The 24,350-nt window shown below is 36.6% G+C and overlaps 2 protein-coding genes across 3 annotated transcripts in view; both read left to right on the top strand.

Moving 5' to 3' along the window:
• Positions 1–21,424, top strand: part of LRP12 (LDL receptor related protein 12) — a 51,916-nt gene extending 30,492 nt beyond the window's left edge. The window contains exons 3-7 of the mRNA XM_039548903.1: positions 5,921–6,056; positions 7,505–7,707; positions 12,258–13,359; positions 14,190–14,322; positions 18,202–21,424. Coding sequence (XP_039404837.1) covers positions 5,921–6,056; positions 7,505–7,707; positions 12,258–13,359; positions 14,190–14,322; positions 18,202–19,065 — 2,438 coding nt within the window. The 3' untranslated portion in view covers positions 19,066–21,424. The remainder of the gene's footprint in view (positions 1–5,920; positions 6,057–7,504; positions 7,708–12,257; positions 13,360–14,189; positions 14,323–18,201) is intronic.
• A 988-nt stretch (positions 21,425–22,412) lies between these two features.
• The window catches only part of DPYS (dihydropyrimidinase), a 39,392-nt gene continuing 37,454 nt past the window's right edge, over positions 22,413–24,350 (top strand). For both annotated transcript variants that reach the window (XM_019289025.3, XM_010404868.4), the window contains exon 1: positions 22,413–22,520. The gene's annotated coding sequence lies outside the window, so the exon portion shown is untranslated. The remainder of the gene's footprint in view (positions 22,521–24,350) is intronic.

Raw genomic sequence — 24,350 nt, 5'->3', positions numbered from 1 at the left:
ATAGTTAGTTTTATACCCATTGCTTTCTATATCCCTTTTATTGTTCACCACTCAAAGACTGTTAGAAGTCTAATTATAGAAGATCTTTCTTACCCATTATTGTGCTGCGTCATGAAGAATGCTGTTGCTTTTTAACAGTACTGGTGCACCAAGTATCATATATACTACATTTATGGCACGCTGTAAATAATAAATATCAACATAGCTACTCGCCACTGTTGGAACAATTGTTGCTGGAATTGGAATGGATGAGAGACACTAAGTCAGCCTAAAATCTCACTATGCAGCTTTCAGGGTATGTTTTAACAACCCCTCACTCCTTTGTTTACTGCAAGGGTTGTGTCACAGGTCACAATGCAGGCAGAAAAGCATCTGCTGGGCAAGGGGTGAATGGAATTTTTGACTCTGCTTTCAGTATTTTGGCCAGCATGCTTGAATAGGCAGTGCCAAGAAGAGCAGAACACAACGTACTTTGTACACAAGATAACAGCAGCTGGTAGATAGAACTTTAACTACTGAGAAGAAAGATCCATGTAAAAATAAATAATAATAATAATAATAACAACAACAAATATATATATGTGTATATATATATAAGTATCTCCTATGTTCTTTTGTTTTAAAATAGCTTTCCGGATGGGGAAAATAAATACTGTACTCTTGAGTTTCTTTTTTAATACAAAGTGCAAGTTCTTCACTGGGGAATTTTGAAGTAACTGGAAAGGGGTGATCTGTTAAGGACAACCTGAAGAAAGCATATAGAGTAGCCCTTTTTTTTTAAGGAGTATTTTCCTTACTGCTCTTTGTATGTACATCTCAAATGTTAAGTGCATAGCCCAAGTATAAAAGATAGGGATGAATGAGATGATTTTTGTAGTTCCTTTGAAATAAATTGTGTCTCCTAAACATATTTTCAAACTTGCAGGTTATATGTTTCATCAGGCATACCTGGATAGGTTTATATTTTGCAGAACAATTTTAAGCAGAGTTTCTGTAAAATAGAACCAAAGACATCTGGCCTTTAATCTTTCTAAATCCAACTTTCACTTGGTGTTGAAACCAAGCAAGCGATTTTCTTGGACAGTTGCTACAGAGACAGGATTTAAAATGAAATTTTTGTCTTGATGGTAGATTTCCTGTCATGCTGCTGCTGTAAGACTACGTGACCTACCTTACTAAATTATGTTTTAATAGCACAGACCTCTGTGGCCTTTGGTATTTATGCTTCTGCTGTATATTGTATCTGCCAAGTTACAGGTACATCTCTAATATATGAACATGCTTTTTCTACCAAGAACAATTAGTGGAATGTTGTCTCTTTGCATATAAGCTATCACTACAGAACAAGTGTTTATGCCTTTAAAATCTGAAGGGTTCAGAAATATTTTCGGGTCTGTCTTTGAGGTATGTTGAGCCATAATTGTCACAATTGCAAAACCAACTCCCCCATCTCCCTAACCCCTCACTCTGCATTTTAAGGAACTGCAGCACTGTTTTTTATATATATTTAAAAAATGGTTTCTTTTTACTGAATATGTTTCTGTACTGCAGAGCAAAGGGCATTTTAAATTAAAGCCTTTTGGTTTGACCTGGAGGCAAAGATTCCTATGCCTTCTTCCCCTGTAGTTCTCCAAATAAGACTTCCAGTGGCTCCCGAGAGTTACAATGCAATAATTATCCTCCCTATTCACCGTTTAGACTTTATCACAACATTATTCTCTTTTTACTCTAAGCTGTTTTAAACACCTTCAGATCATTTATCCAGCTGCATTCATGTCCTTACCATGTCCAATATAATGCATACCTTATCATCCTGTGGTTCACATTGAAAGCTAATTCTTTTATCTTTTCAACTAATCTCCTGGCATTACTGTGAAGATAAATCCCTAATCTCCCTCTCCCTGCTTTTCTGAAGTGACTTTTTTTCCTTGACATGTTGTTCACTCGTACTACAGGTACTTTACTTCTCCAGATCTTGCTACAGAATTTTTGCATAGGTTTCTTAATTATTTTCTTGTTATAACTTGTTAGTTGAATTTGGTACAGTAACCTTTACATTGGCTCTCTTCTGTTTACCAATCAATATCCTGTAGTTTATGATAATGTTCTGTAATGTAGGATGGTAAACAAATTTCAGGAAGAAGGAAATAAGAAAAACGGTTGTGTCTGTTTTTAAGAAGTCTACAGGAAAACCCATATACACCAGAGAATTATGTGCACAGCTCTTTTGACCATTATTTTACACTCTAATATGTGAAAGATCCTCAGTCCTAATTGCAGTATTGCAATCTACTGAACAGTTATATCAGAGTAACGAATAGAATTGCAAATAGATTGTTAATAGAATAAACGTTCTCAAAGGAAAGAGTTTGAAACAGGTAGGAGATGGATGAGTGGAATTGTACCAAAGACTATGAGGGCATTGAAGGGAGTGCAAGCAGCAACAGCATTCATGTAGAAATGGTTGTGCAGAAGGAATTTGTTCCTCCCCCCAAATATTATAGCCACCAGCATGAGATTTGAGAACATCTTGGGCAAGCATCACTGGGTGTCTTTGCTTCTTTACAGTGCAACCTTCTTAATTTCTTTTGTGCTTCTGCCTTGGTTGCAAACTCATTTCCTTTTATCCTGACTCATCTAATTTTCATTCTTCTGTTCTCTTTTAATACTTTAATTAAATTATTTCAAACCTAATCAGTTTTCCTGTAATTTTAAGTTGTCCTAGACATAACTGACCTATATGACAAATGCTTACAGGGCTTCTAGCAAGTGAGATTAAAAGTGCAAATTTTGTGCAACTTAAAGTAAGGATGTTTGCCTCTATTGATACATTTCTGCTTTATGGGCTGCCAGTTGGATTTTCTTCTTATCCCATATCCTTCTTGATGTTTGCTTACATTCTGCATGTTTACAATTACATGAATACCGTGTATGTTACCTTATAGTCTCAAAATGTCTAGGAGAAAATCCTAGTTAGGCAGAGGGTTAGGAATTGATTTTAAAGGTTTGCTATTGTCTTTATAAAGTATATTCCCTTTAAAGCTGTTCTATTTCAAAAGGTTATCCTTGATTTTAAAAATCTCGCTGAGAAATTACTCTCTCTAAAAGACAGCACTTCTGAAGTGCAGTGTCTGCACAGTTGATCTTGACTTCTCTACGCTTTTTAAGCAAACAGGAGATTTCTGTTGTCTCCTGAGTTATAAGAGATTTGTAGTGCATTAATACATATCCAGTATGCAAGTGTGTTTAGCTTGTCTAGCCAACTTGAAGTTAAGAGAGCTGTAATTCACTTTTCAAGTCCATTCCTTTTTTTTTTTGAACCCCCACTTTGTAATATGAATACTTTCTTCAGTTCTTTCTCTCTTCTACAGCACTTGTATAGTTTTGTTCACCCCTTATTACTGTGCCTGTGGTCATTCTTGCTTCCTCATGCCCACCATAGTCTGCTTCACTCTCCCTGTATTGGATGCTGTTGCAAATGCTCATATTTTGCGCTCAGCTCTGTAGTGTAAGCTTTACTGGAAACAGAGAAAAAAGACATCTTAATAAAAGAATAAAGAAATTACAAGGATATGGTTGATTCTTCAAAGGATAAAAAAATCTTGAGTTTGAGTAAAATTGGAAGCTTTCATGTGCTCTGAAAGTACTACCTTGGTTATACAGGATTTTTATGTGGAATTTCTTCCATTCATACTTGCGTAACAAATATATTACTGTTTGTACTGCTGCAGGATTTATGTATGTTCATGTTTTTGGAGGTGAACTCTGTAAAACTGAACGAACACATGTTGAATGGATTATTTTTTAGGTATTTTAGTGCAAAAATTCCTTTGTCACATAAACTTAATATCTTCTTTAGAGGTTCTCAGTGACAAAATTTTGCCTGCCAGTTTGGAAATACCTGATCTCAGGTGTGTGTTGTAATGTAAATTTCACCTCCAGGCAACTTTTTTGAAGCTGGGGACTATTTCAGTAGTAACCAACTAGTATGTGGAATTGTTGCCAGCATTTGCTAGCTTGGTATAAAACGTCTTATACATTCTTCTACATTTTTGCCTGTTTTTGTTTTCTATGTTTTTTGGTTTTTGTTAAAACTGCTATTTCACTTTAACAACTTCATAACCAGTTTTTCTTTCAAGTCCTTACATTTAATGCCTGAACAAATGTTAAGTATAAAAAGATCACTTACAGAGGAGCTGTGTTCCAAATTATCATGGTGTTAGAGCACCACCTATAGGGTTTGCTCAAAATTTAAGAAGAAAGTGAATGATTGTGTATTCAAGTGAATAGTATCTTTCTCTATTTTGCAACCTTTTCATCCCAAGATATTAGGGCAGCTCCTGTGTTCTACAGTTAAGGTATGTTAATACTTAACTGTGCAGCATGAGTAAAGCTCTAAAAAGGAATGTGAAAAAATATTTAAAGCATTATTCTCCTACAGATATACAGGAAAAAGGTAAATTTACTGAGTTTTATTTTTGCTGCTGTATTTAAGTTAATATAGAAAATTCAGACATATGTCAGCATTTTTTAATCTTTTAATCCTTCTAAAATATATTTAAAAGTGCATTTGTTATGCCATATAGAAATACTTTAAAGTAATAATAATTTAAAATTATAACTTCTAATAATTTCAAGTCCCTATAGCATTGCAAAATTATTTTAAAAGCTTAAATGTGCATAAAAATAGAAAACAATAACCTCTCCACAGATTACATTACTGCAACTTTTGCACTGTTATAAATGCAGTTCATTCTTCATCCTTTTTGTTTATTGCATCAGTTCTGATTGGTTATTTTAATCAAATGGGAATTCTAAAATCTTTTGATGATCAGACAATAATGGAAGTGCTTCCTTATTTGTCATAGTTCTTGTGTTCAAACTACTGTGTGTAACTTACTGGGCTACCAGTAAACCTTGACAGCTTGCAGATTTTTGACTACCAGTGATAAAATTGAAAAATAAAAGCACAGAGGGCAGTTATTTTTAATGTGTTTTCTGACCACTGAGACTTCCTCATAATTTGAAGCTCTGTAGTGAGAGTATTCTAGCCTTCCTATTTATGTGAAGGTTCTATATATGCTATATGACAGGTGTTGGATATGAGGCTGCTAAGGGGGGGGGAAAAACAGGAAAACAAAACCCACGAACTTAAGTGTAAGTACATTACTTCAAATAAAATCAGCAGAACTGAGAACACTTGAGCTCTGGAAGGAACAGCAGCTGAGTTAAGGCCATGTAGAAAGCTACACCTATAATAAAGTAAGAGTACAAATGACTGAGTTACTTCAGTTGTATATAATTAGACCTATCAATATAAGCTTTCTAGTCCATTATCAGAAATGTAGTTCTGTAGGTCTCTCTGCTGCAGTAAGTGCTCTTGCCTTTCAAGCATTTGGAATCATGTTTATGAAGATCATTTCCATGCCAAGAACTGGAAGGGGGGAAGTATTTAAATGATGGTCAAACACTGGTCTACCTATGACAGGAAATTTCAGCTACTTGATTATTTAGCTTTAATTTGCTTTTCATCTTCTAATGCACTTGTCAGTATACAGTGTAAATGCATGGTTAAATTGAACTGAATCTTTGTGAAGACTAAAAATAAAATTTAAAAATAAAAAATCTTTCACTTTACTAGTTGTCAAAGTCCACATAGAATAATCTTTTTTAATCTGTAATAATAATTGACATAAGTAAAAACTGCCACACTGGCAGTGTTGGAAAACATCTTTTGGCTGACATGTTCCGTTAAAAACTCCTTTAGAAGTTGTGGGTTTTTTAACTGGTACGTCATCTAATGCACTCTGATATTTTCCCTGATTAGTGCTATTTGGTTGGGTGGGGGTTTTTGTCCTATATTTTTTCGTAAAAAATAAGGAATTGATCAAATTGCTTTCAATATATATGTGTATTTTAGCTTGTGGAGATATTCCAGAACAAATTCGATCACCAAGCGGGACAATCACGAGTCCAGGGTGGCCCTCTGAGTATCCTGCCCGAGTTAACTGTAGCTGGTACATCCATGCGAACCCAGGGGAGATCATTACTATAAGGTAACAGTGCTCCTGTATTATCCATGTGGATTGAAGAAGTACTAACCAGACATTTTTAACTGCCACTTGTGCACGTACCAGTTTTCTCTTCCGTCCTGTAAGTGAAGGATTTCAGTTCTGTCCTTTGCCTTTCCTTTTATCTGATTTGTTCTCACACAGCCATGTAGCATTTGTTTTTAGCTGGAGAATTGGTGACTAGAAAAAATGTCAATGTGCTCATTTATTTGAATCCTTTTAATGTGTCTGAAACATAAGAAATTTTCATTTAAAAGTGTGTAGAGTAAATGCTGTAATGCTTCATTGCTGTGAAGTCCCTTGGTGTGCTTAATAATGTCGGACAAATAGTGAGTCAATAGATAGGACTGCACTTTAGGAAGGGCCGAGTTTTGATATAGGGAGCTCCTCACAGTTTCCCATATCTTGTAACTTTTCTAAAGTAGTAATGTAAAAAACTTGTGGATTCAAGTTCTCATCAGTTCATTTCCAGTTACTGGTTTCTTGTAGCATTAACATACAAGTTAGTACTGCTTAGACTTGATCATGAAACTGCATTACTTGTAGATTTTCTTCATTTTCCAGTATAGACTTGTTGACCTAAGGAACTGCTCTTCATTATGAAATATTTTCTTTGACACAGTTACTTGTTTAAAGTACTGCTTCTTAATTTAAACAATCTTTCTACTGAATATTTAACTGGCATAAATGCAATGTAAAGTAGGTAAAACTGTTCAGCTACTAGAATGCTTTCTACACATTTCATACTGTTTATTTTTAATGAAACTCTTTTTCTTTCATGTTGTTTCCTTCCACTCATGTATCACATTTCACTTCTGGCAGTGCTCTGTTGTCTGTGCAGACCTGTTTTGCACAGACTCTCTCCCCCTCACACGTCATTACCATGGCAGCTTGTCTTGATTGAGTGCAGCCACACCATGGCATTCCATGACATAAAGGTTGGGTAGCTGAGTAGTGAGACTGGGAGGAAATCTTACCTGAAAACATAGTTTTGAACAATTTAGCTGTATTTATAATGTCAAATCATATTATTGCCATAAGTGTAGCATTAGCTAAAATTCTCGTGAAATTTGGGTTAAACAAAATCACTTAGTAGTATATGAAAATCATTAAATGAGACACATAGGGACAATTTCATTAACAGAATTTATTTTTAGATTAAGACAACGTGTGTTTTTGTATAAAACTGCATTTCTGTAAGTGGTGGATGCAATATTTTATCTGACAGAACGCATTCTTGCTGTCCTCATAATCTAGACATATCAGCACAAGGTTAAATCCTATTTCTACATGGGTAGAAAAGCTACATTTTTAATTCAGAAATATTTCTTTATTTCAAAAAGAACTTCAAGCTAATTTCCATGTGTAGTAATTAATCAGATTGTTTGTGTAATATTGAGTTCAGTAGCAATTTTGATATTTTTCTTTTTCAGCTTTCAAGATTTTGATGTTCAGGGATCTCGACGATGCAGCTCAGATTGGTTAACAATTGGAAGCTACAAGAATATTGAAGGCTATAGAGCATGTGGCTCTTCCATTCCCTCACCATACATCTCTTCACAGGATCATGTTTGGATAAGGTTTCATTCAGATGATAGCATCTCCAGAAAAGGCTTCAGATTGGCCTACTTTGCTGGTATGTTTCAAATGATACGTAGTATAATTTTATGGTTCCACTTTTTGTTTCCTGTTCCAAGAATTATGTCCTTCTAACGGGGTAAGTATTGACTATGGGTATTTCCTTTAGTCACCTCAAGGTTTATTGAAATCAGAGAAAACATAGATTAGGTAATGTATTTTGATCCCATGCACAACTTGAATATTCAAAGTGGGAATATCAGTAAGCAGATTGAATGATTTTTTGGGAAGAAAAAGGTTAGCCATTAGTAGTAGGTACCTAGAAGTTCTTTTAAAATAGTTTAAGATTTGAAATGTTTTCGTCAGACTAAAATAAATTTATTAAAGTAGTTGGGTAAACTTCTGAGTATCATAAATACAGTAAGAGAGGAAAGAAATGGCAGGATATTTTTTTTTTTACATTTCTCACAGAATGTGCATCATTTTTCCCATTTCCAGAAGCCATACTATCTTTTAAAAAAAAAAATCTAAAAAATCCCCACTGCATTAATATTACAGATTAATCCAGCCAAGTGCAGACATGGTTCTGTACCTGCAAAATTTTTCTTGTGTAATTACAGGATGTGATATAAACTAGTTACCAGTAGTAATAGTTTGAGAGTGTTTTGTGAGGCATTCTTGCTCTATTGGATCTTGCCAAGAGGAGGAAGCCAGTTGTGGCTCAAGACTAGTTCCAAACTTTTCCTGACTTTAAGAGGTATTACAGTTTTATGTAATAGCATGATTATGGTGTTCTACATCATGATCATCCCAAATACTGGATTAGATTTTTCTTGGTTTTCACAATGGTTTCATGTTACCTTGCTCCCTCCAAGTGTATGCCTGTATCCATTCACTGGCCTGCTCCAGATCTCTGTGCCCACTGACTTTTGGCTCCTCTCCTCCATAAAACAATTCATACTCTTACACATATCCAGTGCCACCCACCTTCAAAACAATTCCAACAAGATTCAGTAAATCTAGCCCTGATCTCTAGTCTAAGCTGTATTTGCTCCTGTTCTGTACTCTGCACTCTTCTTACCTAGTAGCCTCCTTCACTGTGGCAGTCTCTCACAAACAAGTTTCCAAGCAGGCTTATCCATCTCTATCACCTGTTCTCAAGTCTACAAAAAAGCTCTTTCTATGGTTCAGCTCCTTGCAGTTTAGCAGGTCTTGGGGAAGTAATGCAGCCTTGCATTTGATGCTGGCCCGGCTCTCAGGGCAGTGCTCTACCTGGGTTTGGTGCACCATCTCACCAAAAACGTATCAGGGAGCAGGGAAGAAGCCAGTGGCTGATCAGTCATCCTGTGCTGCTTTTTCTGCCAGTGGCCCAGGTGAACAGTTAACCCTGTGTCAGGCATCAGCTTCTGCCCTTTTCAACTCCCTCTCCAAGTAGGCACAGAGGAAAGGCAGCATTCCTTCCTGAGGGATTTTGAGAAGGAAGGATACCTTGGATAAGAGTGTGAAATGGGTAGAGGAGGGAAGCCATGGGCTTTGTAGAATTTTTCTGAAAACCCTTCCCTTTTTCTCTGGTCTTGAGACAATTTTGTTATGTAACCCCTCTTGGAAGAAGCTGTAATATTTTCAATAATAAGCAGGTTTTTATGTTAATTGATTTCTTCTATGTAGTGTTGTAGATTAGAGTGCTTAAGACTTTAATCCTAAATTTATGAATGTCTTTTTTAAAAGAAAGAAATACTATTTTGGGGAAGTTTGTTCATTTTTTAACAAATGAGCCATACTGAAACTTTGGCTTGAGTTTGCTCCCTATGTTTGATACAATACACAATTGAGATGAAAGTGTAGTGTTTCAGTGATCAGAGTGGTCTTTTAATGTTTTAAACCAATCTGTATATAGGAGAAGAGTTGACAACTGCTCTAAAAATCATCTGGTCATTTCTGCCTTTGAGTGTCAAAAAAAGCTCTTGAATGCTAACACTTTTGCTATGCATTCAACTGTGCCATTATGTTTGGTTTCTTCTCATTAGCACTATGCAGTAGTGCTCAAATTAACACCTCAATAGACTGTTTAATTCAGTGTTTTTAAAGCTACTCTCAAAGTTGGCAAGTCATCGTAGAAAAAGGGGAACAAACACTAATGCATTAGTTACTTGGATGCAAGTTAAGCCTATCTGTGCTGGAATGATAGAAACACTACAGATTCCAAGTGCAAAAATGGCCCTTAGGGAGCCCCATGTTTAAAATTGGATGTTAAAGATAGGTCATGTAAATTGTTTGAGTTAATTCTTGTTTAAAGAAAATAATAGGTAAATATTTATATTTAATTTAAAACAAACAAACTAATAGAAAAAAGCATAATGGGTAGGAAGGGTACTGGGCTAGAAAGTAAATTTTGTGCCACTTTTACTTGCCTTTCTTCCCTCTGTCTTCCTCCCGCTACTTAAAATTTATCAGCCATTTTAATTTTGGGAATTGAAATGGGACAGAATTTACTAGTGGTGATGTAGAGTGAAAAATAAAGTTATTAAAAGCACAGAGGTCAATGTCCACGGTAAATGCATGAAAGACTTGTGTTAGTCCTTTGGCTGTAACTATATATGGGTGCTGCTAATGATCATGTGCTATCCTCAAGTCTTTTGTGGTACAGCTCCCAAAGTTATTCTTACTTAGTACATCTCTTATCATTTTAAGACTCTTTTTGATTCACAGGTGAATTTTCTTTATGTAAGGATTGCATGATTGGTGATTAAAAATGCTACATCAGGATCAAGTATCCCAACTCTTTTCTGGGATGTTTAAAAGCTTTTAGAAGGAAGGGCTTGGGTTGAAATTGTATCCTCTTTTGTTACTGCAGTATTCCTGTCAAAATTTATAACTCCATGTTACAGCTTTCTTTTCAAGCTCTTCCAGGTTCTGCAATGCAGAAGGACTGAGCTAGATTTTAATTAGTACTTGCACAGGTTCATTGATGCATATTCTATATTGCCTGCACCTGTGGAGCATAGTCACTCAGTTTAGGTAGGACTAGTCTAGCAGTTCAGTTTTACAGGTTTTGAATTCAAGGCCAAGGTTCCAACTTTGCCATACTAATATTGTGAACCGTATGTATGTGTGTGAGTGTACTATATATATATAAATACTTATATATCTGTAACAGAACAAGAAGATGGTATCATTTATACTGCATCTCTTCGGACTTTTTTTAGTGAAATTAAGGTTTTCTGAAAATCAGTCACTGGCAGCACATACATTTTGCTCTCCTTTCATTCTTCAGTCTTTGAAAGCAAATTTGTAGACTAAACATTCTTTAGCAGTGCTTGTAACATTTATCACTGTTGTTGATTTCATTTTTTCTGCATTCACTTTTTAAAAACCTTAGCATTTGTGAAATTTAAAAATGATGTGTTCTACTTTTCTAAAGAAGAATTATTATTTTAAGTTAGAGTATTTATTTTTAATGCTTTCTGAGAAGATAAAGTAGAAAAAAGGAGAACAGAGGTATGATATGACTTGACCTATCAGAGCAGATTAGTTGCAGCAAGGAAAATTCAAGCTAGCTGTGAAAACTTTTATCATGTTGCCTAATAAAGCACTGGAACTTGAAAAATACTTGATTGCAGAAGGTGCTGAAGAGCCTAATCAAACACCAGTTAGCCTTTTTTTGAGCAGATGATTTGATTAGATGGCCTCCATTCCAATCTGAATTGTTCTCTTGTAAAAAAAGATAGAACATGCTTCTCCTGGGAACATTAGGATTTCAGTGAGTTCATCATGCTGTCTTTCCTGTTTCCTTATTAAAACCTCAGGCATAGTGTTCCTTAGAATGAATATATATTTGTCTAGTTTAGTTTCTGAATTACTGCTGTGTAGGACCATCTGCATTGCAGACTCATTTTAAATTTTTTGACCATGATAGTTTGTTTTATAGCAAATTTTACATTCTGTACAGTGGTTTGTAGAAATAAGTGATTGAAAGTGATACAGCAGTGTTTAACTCAGCTGAACTGTTGCAGAGCTGAAATAGCTTGGATCCCAGGTATATTTGCTGCACTCTCATCTTAGTTGCTCCAGGAGAGGCAGGAGCAAACAGTGGGAAGAGGAGAGGACAGAGGTTTCTTTCTTTGGTGGTAATGTGTAATCTTCAGCTGTCAGCTTCTCTCTTGCCTTAGATCCTTTGGTACAAAGTAGGAACCTCCAAAAGCAGAAGAGAGTCTGACTGCTTTTATGGGAAAGAATTTGAGGAGATAACCAGTACTGCAGCACAAAATGTTTCTGTATTTTGAGTGATAGATGGGAGAGTATTTTTCTAACTTATTGTTAGCATATTAGAAGTCAGATTTCTCAATAGCTATAAATGAGCATTGGTTTTTTTGCTTGGGTTAAAGTTATTTGACTGAAATCAGCTAAGGATAAGGTACATGCTGATGTGTTGATGCAATTTTGCCTTGAAAAAACTGTTTTATCTTGAAATTTGCTGAAAGTTGTCATGGTTTACAGACACTTCAGGCATTTGCTTTTCCCTTCTGAAGTACCTGGTACAGGAAATAAATATGCAACACAAACCATTAAAGTGCTAAACTCTAAGAAAATTTTTTTTTCTACTTCCAGGGAAATCTGATGAACCAAATTGTGATTGTGACCAGTTTCATTGTGCTAATGGGAAGTGTATTCCAGAAAGTTGGAAATGTAACAATATGGATGAATGTGGAGACAACTCGGATGAAGAAATGTGTGCCAAAGCTAATCCTCCAACAGCTTCTTCCTTTCAGCCTTGTGCTAACAATCAGTTCCAGTGTCTTTCCCGCTTCACCAAGCTTTACACTTGCCTTCCAGAATCTTTAAAATGTGATGGTAACATTGATTGTCTTGACCTAGGAGATGAAATAGACTGTGATGTGCCAACATGTGGGCAGTGGTTAAAATACTTTTATGGTACTTTCAGTTCTCCCAACTATCCTGACTTCTATCCACCTGGCAGCAACTGCACCTGGCTGATAGACACTGGTGATCATCGCAAAGTAATCTTGCGATTCACTGATTTTAAACTTGATGGTACAGGTTATGGAGACTATGTCAAAATATATGATGGGTTAGAGGAGAATCCACGGAGGCTGTTGCGTGTACTGACAGCATTTGATTCTCATGCTCCCCTCACAGTTGTTTCATCCTCAGGACAGATAAGAGTGCATTTTTGTGCTGACAAAGTGAATGCTGCAAGAGGGTTCAATGCAACCTATCAGGTTGATGGCTTCTGTTTGCCCTGGGAAATCCCATGCGGTGGAAACTGGGGGTGCTACACAGAGCAGCAACGCTGTGATGGCTACTGGCACTGTCCAAATGGAAGGGATGAAACCAACTGCACCATGTGCCAAAGAGATGAGTTTCCCTGCTCTCGAAATGGTGTTTGCTACCCTCGTTCAGATCGCTGCAACTACCAGAATCATTGCCCTAATGGTTCAGATGAAAAGAACTGTTTCTTCTGTCAGCCAGGCAATTTTCACTGTAAAAATAACCGCTGTGTGTTTGAGAGCTGGGTTTGTGATTCTCAAGATGACTGTGGTGATGGCAGTGACGAAGAGAATTGCCCAGTCATTGTGCCCACTAGAGTGATAACTGCAGCTGTCATTGGGAGTCTTATTTGTGGATTGCTGCTTGTCATTGCACTGGGATGTACTTGTAAATTGTACTCACTCAGGATGTTTGAGCGAAGGTAAGTTGAACTCAACTTTATTACAAGTTTAGGTATCTTGGTATTGTCTGTACTTGAAGCAGTTTTATTGCCATACAAATATTGTTGCATGTGATTTGTAAATATACTGTTCCTTTTTCTTTGATAGTAAAAAGAGGTTAGTTAATCACAGAGTTTATCAGGTTGGAAGGGACCCATAAGGAATATCAAGTCTAACTCCCTGCTTCTTGCAGGACATCTAAAACTAAACGTTGCTTAGACCTATGGCTGAGCATTGTCCAGATGCTCCTTGGACTCTGAAGGCTGGGTGCCATGACCCAGTTCCCTGGGGAGCCTGTTCCAGTGACTGACTGCTCTCCCAGTGAAGAAAAGAGGATCGAAGTATTCTGATCACTTCACTGTTGAGGGTTAAGCTTTCAGACGATGTTAACAAAAAGGAAGTGTGGAAAAACTGCAGTTAATTTGCAATTTATATTGCAGTTCTGTGTATGACAGCATGTTTCTTCTCTTGTAGGCTAGTTCATACCAGGATTACATATCCTTCAATTTTTTACAATAATACAAGCATTACTCACACTGCTTTTTATATTCAGCCAATGGGTTTGGGCTGGCTTGTTTGTTTGCTTTTAAGAAACTTATTGTTGGGTTGGTTTTTTTGCTCCCATTTCAGCTGGACGGACTCATAGGAATGACTTTATATTCTTTGCCAATTAAATTTCAATTAAATTAGCAAAACTTGATCTTCTGAAAATTTTTTTTCAGATTATAATAGTCTGATGTAGTTTTATTCTTTTCTATATGTATATGCATCAGTGTCTTATGTATTCTGAAATTTCTTTTCTCTTTGAAAGATCATTTGAAACTCACTTGTCAAGGGTTGAGGCTGAACTGTTAAGAAGAGAAGCTCCTCCATCCTATGGACAATTAATTGCCCAGGGTTTAATTCCACCAGTCGAAGATTTCCCTGTTTGTTCCCCAAATCAGGTAAGATTTCAAAATAGCAGGCAGACCACTTAAATTTTAAGGAGACTGAAATGAAGATATTTTAACTTTCATGTACATTCTTTTGTTCTAGAGCATTTCCTTTTCCTCTTTTCAAGTCAATAATGCTACAGGAATGATTAGCTGTTGAAAAAAATCATGATACAGTAACACCACAGTTTCCTTTGCAGACTTTCTTTTGTTGATAATGCCAGTAATGCACACTATAGAACCCCTCTTGCATGAAGAGTAATAGATTGGTAGATCTAATTGTATGTTCTGTATTACTGTTGTGAAAGTAAGGATTGCATGATAGCACTTTTTGTTTTGGGAAAGAAGACCTAAACTTCTAATGCAAAATGGTAGTTCACATGCACAGTGTGTAGGTATGTTCATGCCTGCTATGAATAATGAGGTGATGGAGAAGGCCAGGCTGTAGTATCATATAAAATTACATGGACAAGTTACAAAGTAAAAGCTAGTAAATGGCAGTTAATAGTTCCTAGTCATCCAGATTCAGAGGTGGATGATTAGCACATTTCTTACTTGGGTGATTAATGAATTTCTGTCAAACAACTTTTCAAGTAATTAAAAATGTCTTTCAGTTATAGAGCTCTTTTGAGAAATAGAAGGAACGTCTTAGTCTAGGAATCCTGCATTAGAGTTGGCATTAATTATGTTGCAGTTAATACAGGAAAGTTTACTGTAAGAAAAAATTACATGACTATCACATGTTCTTTCATGCACACATGTTCACCAACAGCTAGGATCTGTCACAAAAGATTTTTCAGAGGAAAAGAGGAAAATAAATTGCAATTTGCATGAGAGGCTTTAAAATGTATCAGAACACATTGTAAAGACTTTTTTAGTAGCTAAATTGGCACTGAGCTTCATTAATTAAATAAATGCCTGTAGTGGACACTGTAGAATCCCTTGTTCAGTGGGTTACTGGGGTTATAATAAAGATCAGTATGTTACTGTTTCAAACCAGTTTTGTACTTCTACAAATTTGGCTTGCTGTCCTCTTTTCCAAAATTAAGCTTCACCAGTTTATGATGGATCTATGTGCACAAGTCTCTTGAGGTGGGGTTAGCCCAAGAAGGTCTGTGGAGACAATGCAGTTATCATGCCCAGATGTGTAAGTCCTCTAGTACAGGTAACTTGGAACAAACCAATGTTTTCTGCAGGTGTGGGACACTTCAGGTTTGGTGTACATAAATATGTGGAGGAACAATTACGATTTTCAAAAAAATCTAGCTTGCTCAGACCCATTTTTCATCATGAAATCGCATAAAGGTGATGTAAAGATCTTGGTTTTTACTAAGAGGAAATCTCGTCATAGAGAGGACAGTTCTGAAAGACCCAGGCGTAGTGGCTGCAGTCAGAGATTGGTACTGGAGCTTTTGAAAAGCTGTGCAATTACTGACATTTTCTTTACTCTTTAGTTTGACTTAAATTGAATTACCCACTGTTTCTTTGGATACATTTTAAATTCATTTCAGAATATATTGAAATTATATGGCAATCTTTTGTAATTAAACATAACAAAATGTAGTTGCTTGATAGTATTTATATGTAACCATGATTTCACACTCCATAAAATATCAATGCATGTACAATAGTTTTGAACAGTGAGAGTGTTACTGAATTCCCATTAAGAACACCAGCACTTCAAATAAGACTTGAGGCCTTGAAAACTGAAGTAACTATACTGACCAATTAACTTGCATAGAAATCAGGAGTAGTAGTGAGCAGGCCATCAACTTCAAAAGTAATGAAAATGTCATTCTAAAGCACTGATGCTTCCATGATAAAAACTTTACTCATACTTGAACAATGAAGTTGCATTGCTTAAAACCTTTGTTTTTCAGAGGAGACAACGTCAATAAAAACTCACGGCAATGTAAATTGAATTCTATAAATTATAAAACTCGATTTTTAATATGGTAAAGTGTTGGGGGAAGGGAGTCAGTATTATGTCATGGTGTGTTAAAATTTGTTTCGAGCAAAATACACATCTTAAGATTGCAAACCTGTGTAGGACTGAAGATAGTTATTCAAGATTTCCAGAAGTCTCAAGCTATAGGAATCTTGGATTTCTGTGTAGTGCTTTCTGCCTAAAACTGATACATGCCTTCAGAGCTGGATTTTCAAGGATGAGTAGCAGTCTCTTCAGTAGGTTTTGAAAGTAAGGCTGCTGTACACTCATACTGTATGCTTGAATTCAATCATCCTGTGAACTAATGGAAGGGAAGAGGTAGGTTGTGCATGCAGTATTGTTCAGATATTCTGCTGTGTTGTCTGAAGAATGGTGGAAAGGAGGTGAAGGTGACAGCATGAGAACACTAAAGTTCCATTTTTATAAACGAAGGGAAATACATGCATATATGTTAAGAGTTTAATTGGGGAAAAATGGCTGTTTTGAGGAATATTCTATATTTTTGCCGTAAGTGTCATCAAAAGTTGTGAATATGGGCTTTATCCTCTAATTATACACATTTGTGAATATTTTTAGAATGATGATAGAAGATCTTCCAACCTATTTGAGAATTGAGCTACTTAGCTGAGGTAGTGTTCTAAGTTTGAGTTAGTGATGCCTTAGGTTTTAACTTCCATACTTTTCAAATCCTGTACTGCCTAGTGTGTAACTGAAGTTTCCTGTAGCCTGTTCACTTCTGCTCTCTCATGCTAGGTAGACGTAACAAAGCCTCTCCGGGCCTGCTCTCCAAGGACACTCAGATCATCCTAGGCCCAAAAAATATAAACCAAAAGCCTCTAAAGGGAAGGGGCAAGCTTGGGGAAATTACCTCATTAACTGAAGCTTTAATTGGAGAATTAACCCTGATATGCAAATGAACCAAACTTACAAAAGTGTGAAGAACTCGTGACCTGTCGTCCATCTTGGCAGTAGCCTCTGGCTCCCCAGGGGGTACCTTTGAGGGCCCTTCAAATAAATACCTACCTTCATTCCCTTATTCTTGACTAGTCTTTGTTTTTAGGTGGCCACTTCAGGCATCATTAGGGATCCCCAATACAAAGGAGTTTGTGTGTTTGTGTTACCTTACAGTTCAAAAGTTATACAGGGTTTTAAACAGGAAAATTCAGGTATGCATTCTTCTGTAGCTAAATGACTGGAAAACATATAGTGAATTTGGGAAATGTATAGTTTAGAACACAAAAGATAATTTTATTTCAACAGAAGCATAGCATTTTGAAACTGGAATTAACTGATGATACCAGAAGGGGGGGAAAAAGTCAAACTATAAGCCTCTGCTGGAGAAGATATTTAATTTAGTCCCTTTGAGGCAGCCCTATGGTAGTGGATAAAGAAGGTGGCCACCTTTGTTAAATCTTTCTGGAAGACTTTGTTTTTAAATCCTAAACTTTCTGAGACATGTTTCTATGTGCTGTTCTCTAAAATCCACAGTGACTACCTTTTTGGTAAGACTGTCTGTAATAGATTTAGTATGCCTGCTCTGCTGGCTCTGTGGTTGTACTTTCCTTTAATCAGTGTTCCATATCCAGGCTATAGTGCCTTGCTTTTCACATTGTCTTATTTAGAGATCCTTGATTAGGGCAGAAATGTACCTTATATAGAATTCATTCCTCTTATTACCTTTGCTTATGTATTTCCACTTAATTTGCCTGTTTATAATATTTTTTGCACTAGAGCATCTAAACTTTTTTCATGCCCACTTTTTTTTTTTAAATAGCCTATTGCTACATATACCAGATCCTTATTATGAAAGATGCAACATTTTTTTATATTTAAGACTCTACATTTAACTTCGTTAAATGCTGTTTTCCACAACAGTTATCATTCATTCTTTGCTAGTACCAGCAGACTGTCAACACTTGATTGTTGCTTGTCTTCTCATTTAGGCTTCAGTTCTGGAAAACCTGAGGCTGGCAGTACGATCTCAGCTTGGATTTACCTCAATCAGACTTCCTATGGCTGGCAGATCAAGTAACATTTGGAATCGAATTTTTAATTTTGCAAGGTCACGTCATTCTGGATCGTTGGCATTGGTCTCGGCGGATGGAGATGACGTTGCCAGCCAAAGTACTAGTAGAGAAGCTGAAAGAAATAATACTCACAGAAGTTTGTTTTCAGTTGAATCTGATGATACAGACACAGAAAATGAAAGAAGAGATGCAGCAGGAGCAGTTGGTGGTGTTGCTGCCACCTTGCCTCAAAAAGTCCCTCCTGCAACAGCAATAGAAGCAGCAGTGGGAGCGTGTGGGAGTTCCTCTGCTCAGAGCAGCAGTAGCAGTGCCACGGATGGTGGAAGAGAAGTGACAAGCGTAGAGCCCCCAAGCACAAGTCCCGCACGCCACCAGCTCACGAGCGCACTAAGCCGTATGACTCAAGGCTTACGCTGGGTACGCTTTACTTTAGGGAGATCAAGCTCGGTGAATCAGAACCAAAGTCCTTTGAGACAGCTTGATAATGGGGTAAGTGGAAGAGAAGAGGATGATGATGTTGAAATGTTAATTCCAGTCTCTGATGTAGCATCAGACTTTGACATGAATGACTGTTCAAGACCTCTACTTGATCTCAGCTCAGATCAAGGACCAGGGCTTAGACAGCCTTACAGTGCAACACATCACAGTGTGAGGTCATGCAGTCGAGATGGCCCCTGTGAGAGCTGTGGCATCGTACACACTGCCCAGATACCCGACACTTGCTTAGAGGCAACAGTGAAAAATGAAACTAGTGATGATGAGGCATTATTACTCTGCTAGGTACGGATTGTTTAGGAAAGATTGTGTACAAGTTGGAGCAATATCTGTCATTGTTTTGTACTTCACAGTTAAAATTAGTTTTTAGTTTAAAAAAATCCAGGACAACAATATGTTAAAGCTATTTTAGCCTGTGTGGTTGATTAAACTTTTCTTATACTGGATGACATTATGGAACTATAAGAGTGAACATTTTAATGGCTCTGAATACACAATGTGTGTATCCAGTATAATCAGATTACTCTTTAAACTGAAGTTTTCCCCATTAGTTTCAAATTTAGTTTATCCTGGTACTGTAGTTAAAACCTGAAACATGGCTGCTCAAGACTTATTGGCTGCCTGTTTAACCCCATATTAACAGGTGAATTTGTACAGAATTATTTTCCTTTAGGAATTGACTCTGTTGTATTATTGCCAACATACTTGTAACTTAATATACTAAATACTGGTAAGGATTGTTTATGTAAAATATGTACTTTCCTTTGAGTTTATTCAACACTGTCTAAATATTCTTGAATTTCATCATAATGTGAACTTACTTAAAGGGAGGAGAAACTTTCTCCAGGAGTATTCTTTTTCTTTCAGAAGTACAAAATGCAATGATATATGAAATTTAGGCATAGTAGATAAACTGATGGCAAAAGCTTTTTTAGCACTGACTTTCCTAAACTGCAGTCTAATATGGTACAGCCAAATAGTATGTAAAATCCCCAGTCATTAGTCTTTTTGATTTGAAGTAAAAAAGGGCCGAAGATATTACAATATGTGTTAGTTCCTTAAATATCCAATATGTACAAATACACTACAGAATAAGTTCCAACTGGTAATAGATCTTTCCCTAATACTGTAGGGTATAAAGCTTGTTTGGACTCAAGGGATTTGCACTAAAATCATATTAAGGTCTCTAATGAGCTTAGTGCACAAGCACTATCACTTTAAGTACTATTATTGTCTAATATTGCAATGGCTATATATTTCCATGGCTCTTTTCTTGGGGTGTTGCATTTTTGTTGCAATTGAATTTGCTTTACTAATTCCCTATTTATTCATTGTATTTAAAAACTGGTTTACTCGGTCGCAGACTGGTTGTTTAAAAAAAACCAAAAGAAAACCCTTTTAGTGTATTTTTTTATGATACTACATGTTGGAGCAAAACAGATCAGTGAGGAAAAAAGCTCATAACTTCCAATTTTGTGATAAGCAGGTTAATACGTGGCTACTAGCTTGACAAGAAGAAACTACACCTTTTAAAATCAAAACTGTCAACTACTGTTTTATTTATTCTTTGCCAGTCTGTTTTTAGTAGGCTTAAAGATCCAGTATGAAATGTATTTGTGTGTGATTGTATGCTATTTATTAAATTTTAAATACTTTGTTGAATGTCATTTTAAAGCATGTTTAAAGTCTTGTGCATTTCTGTCGTGTTATGCTGTCGGGCAGAACTGACTAAAATTTTAATATGTATCAAAATTAAATTGAATTTTTGTTATGTTTTTGAGGTACTTTTAAAGATAAATCTAAGGTCTGTCTGGCTTTTTTATTTTTTTTTAAATTTTCATCTCTGAGTACAAATCACATGCAGAAGAAACAAACAATTGAATAGGTTCCAAAGTGTATGTATCTTCTCCCTCTTCTCTTCATTCACAGACACTGGGATGAGAAAAAAAAAATATTTTACCATCTGGTTAATTTTTTCATGCAGGTTAGCAGGTAAATTCTGAGTTCAGGATGCAATTACGTAGATTTGTGCTTTTGAGGAACCTTATGTGCAATACAGTTGTAAAAGATTTTATTATAATGACCCATGCGGTTTCAAGTTTCAGAACAGATCACATCACACTGGTACCACATCAGGTACAAGTTGGCCCATAATTACACATACTCAAGTAAAAGTCATCAATGGCCATTTTTATTCACATTGAATAATATCTAAATCTGTGGGTAATCTTTAGTCTGATTTCAGTAGCATTGCTTATAGAGCAGGCAGCTTTGCAATAGGAACATGGTAACACACCCTGAAGTATATGTGAACAGTATGTCCTGGTATAAAATACTGGGTTTTTAAACCTTCCTAGTTAATTGTCATCAGAAAGTGGTTGTGGAAATGCTTGTCCCTGAGGCAGATAAATTTTGAAGAAAGAGTCTTCACAGAATACCTTCGGTGTTGAACACACACAGTGATCTAAATTTGTTCCATTAGATGCCCCAAATAGCATGTACCTATGGACTCCATATTGCAGATGTAAAAAGAACACAATGTTTAATTTGTTTTAAAGGACAAATGCTACACATTTAACTGAGAAGCTGGATTTGATTGATATTTGGAAAATTGTAAATAAAATTCATATTTGTATGAGGTGAATTTGTTGCAGTGATTTTTTTTTTCTTGGGGATATTAAAAGGAGTGATTGGTTTTTGTTTTCAGTAATGTATGAATGATTGGTTGCATTTGTTTAGTTTGGTTTTACTGAGGTTTCCGGTAAGTCATTATTACCTTGTTTCTTTTTATTCTGGAGAGCTTGAATTAGTGTTTTGTTTAATTGATTCTTGATTTAGCTGTGCTACAATACTAGGGCGGTTTGAACAAAAGTCAGAATTATTTACTGTGGAATTATCTTGTTTTCTGTAATAAATCACTTTCATCTGCAAGCTTTGAAGAATGTAGGTTATTGTGAGGCAAGTTTTCTCCTCATGTAAAGTTATTAAAACATGGAAAGAGTTTGTCATTTTTATTTTCCACATACCACACTTTTTTTGTCACTTGGTTTGCACTGAAACATTAGGGGGGCTGACTGAGCTTCAGATGGTGCAAGGGCTTGTTTTGTATCCAAAGTAAAGGTCATTTTCAGTACAAGTTCAGCAAGTGTTGCTGATAACTCTTCTTTCAAAACAGGTTTCTGGAGAGGATGCTGGAATTAGTTACAGTATTATGTGTTCCACTTTCTATCCAAATGCCTAAGCATGAACTTGTGTCAAAGCTTTGACACCAGTCCAGGGAATTGAAGTTCAAGTTGGGACACAAATACTCTTTCAGTGAGGTTTCTATATTAAATACTCACTGCAGATCAAATCATGGCTTTTCCTATTGGGATGAGGTTTTGCTTCCTTTCTGAAAAGTGAGTGACTTATTTTCCTATATATATATATATATATCCAGATATTCAACTGTGACAGTTGTACTGAGGAAGTGCTGCACATTTCCTGTAAATCTTGGTTTAAGTCAAAAGTTTTAATCTTCTGTAGTTGGGATGAAGCTTTTTGTAAAGTGTTTTGTCAGTTTGTGGGGCTTTTTGACTGTATCTCTTTTCTTCCTCCCTTGTTTCTGAAAATAAGCAATTGGTAACTGAATTCCTCCGAGACATCAGCTACAACTCAGTTGCCCAAAATGGGGTGTGTTCTGAAAGGACAAAGGAGAAGTCTGTCTTGTCCCTTTGCCAAGTCACCAAACATATGGAGAGGTAAGCAGATTGATAGTTAAAACTCTTTCCCTTCTATCCTGCATTGGAGTTTCACTCTTGTAGTTAGATTTTCCCTCATCTAAGGAAATTAAAGTCCATAATTATTGGACTTGATACACAGAAGTTTTATAGCACAACATTCATGTCAATATGTCTAGTTGAGATTTCTGTTCATATGCAGTACCCACTATGGTGGGTAGTAACTTGGGGGAAGAGAATGTAATATCCACTAAACTGAAGTATTATCTAAGAATTTGGATGGACAAGACTTCCCACGTCACTGATGGAGGAGGTAAGAGATGTTGCTCTGAGCAGTGTCAGTGATTCCTAATCACATTTTGAGAAAAGGTATTGCGGCGGGGGCAGATGGCGAGGTGCCGCAACCTTCCAGAAGCACCTCCAACAAAGGGAGTCACTCGGCAGGCCGCTTCTCACACACTCATACACACACACCAGATACATTATAATCCACAAAGAGGCCGACAACAAGGAGCAGGGAAGGGTCTTCGTATGAGGTTCCACAAGGTAGTTTATTACCACCCAGCTGAAGGTGTCCAGGGACGAAGACAAAGGAACCATGGAGGGCCCAAGGTTTAGATATGGGATCGGATGGGGGCAGAGAAAACACCAGGGCCCAATGGTCGGGGAATACAGAGGTGGAGCATAAGCGGGGTTAAGGTAGGGGAGCCAGTAAGGGAGTAGTGAGGGTGGAGCAAGGGAACAAAAGCCAATGGGAGAACCGGGAAGGGAGAACTTTCCGGAGGGAAGACATATAGGGTAAAAAGGGGCAGGGAGGCCAACGGGCCAACCAGGAAAACAGAGCTGGGGTATATCAACATAATTGACGTATTTAACACAAAGCCTCTTGGGAGAGACCCTTTTCTCTCACCCTAACCTAATAGAACCCTAGGGTTCATCCTTCCAGGGGGCCCCTGTGGTTCCTTCATTGATAGGTTCAGTGGTCTCCACAAAAGGGCATTTACCATAAACACAATTTAGCTTATCTTTGTGAATATCCAGCCACAAATTAGTGATATTTCTCCATGCACACTGAAATCTAGCAGAAGAGTTTAGGTTTTAGCATTAATTTCTCCCTGTGACCAAGTGGCATCCTGTTATCAAAGAACCAAAGAAAATACTCAAATGCAAGTGAAGTTTTTCAGATTGAGATTTTCTTCAGTTTACAGTTACCCTGTATGATGCTTGTGCAGGAAAGAAATTAGTGGAAAACACAGGAAGCAAAAAAAAACAGTTAAAAAGAGGAGTCTCTGAATTTTGAATTTGAATGATGGGAAAGTTGTAATAGACTAGAAACGTTAAAGGAATATAATTGTATTACATTGTACAAAGGATTTTTTTCTCAGACAAATAATTGCAGGAGGCCTTCCCAAAAATAAGTCATAATGGGTAGGACATGTCAAATCAGAAATGTATAAGAAAAAGAAAGAATCAGTTATGGTTCAGTGTGGACTTCCTAACAAATAATAAGGGTTTATTAGGCAAAATGTAAAGGACAAAGAAATAAACTTGTTTTGAGGAATAAGGACATGATCCCTGAAATAAGCATACAGGTATCTGAATTTAGAGCAGAAATCTCAGATTTCATCACAGCATTGTTGAATTGCATTTGTACCTTTGCAATGAAATAGTCATGCATCTGAAGGTATGCCAACAGAAATGAAGAAATAGGTTTATCTGCTTTTCCAGGTGTATAAAATTGAGGAAAAACAACTGGTAAAATGTACTGGTTTAAATCTGTCATCTTTCCTGTGGTTAGTTAAGAACCACCTTGGACAGCCACAGTTGGAGGAAGACGTTCTGGTGTGCCAG

Source organism: Corvus cornix, chromosome 2 (assembly GCF_000738735.6).
Source record: "Corvus cornix cornix isolate S_Up_H32 chromosome 2, ASM73873v5, whole genome shotgun sequence".
NCBI classification, from domain to species: domain Eukaryota; kingdom Metazoa; phylum Chordata; class Aves; order Passeriformes; family Corvidae; genus Corvus; species Corvus cornix.
Note: the sequence above shows the minus strand (reverse complement) of the source record. Positions and strands in the feature narration are given on the sequence as shown.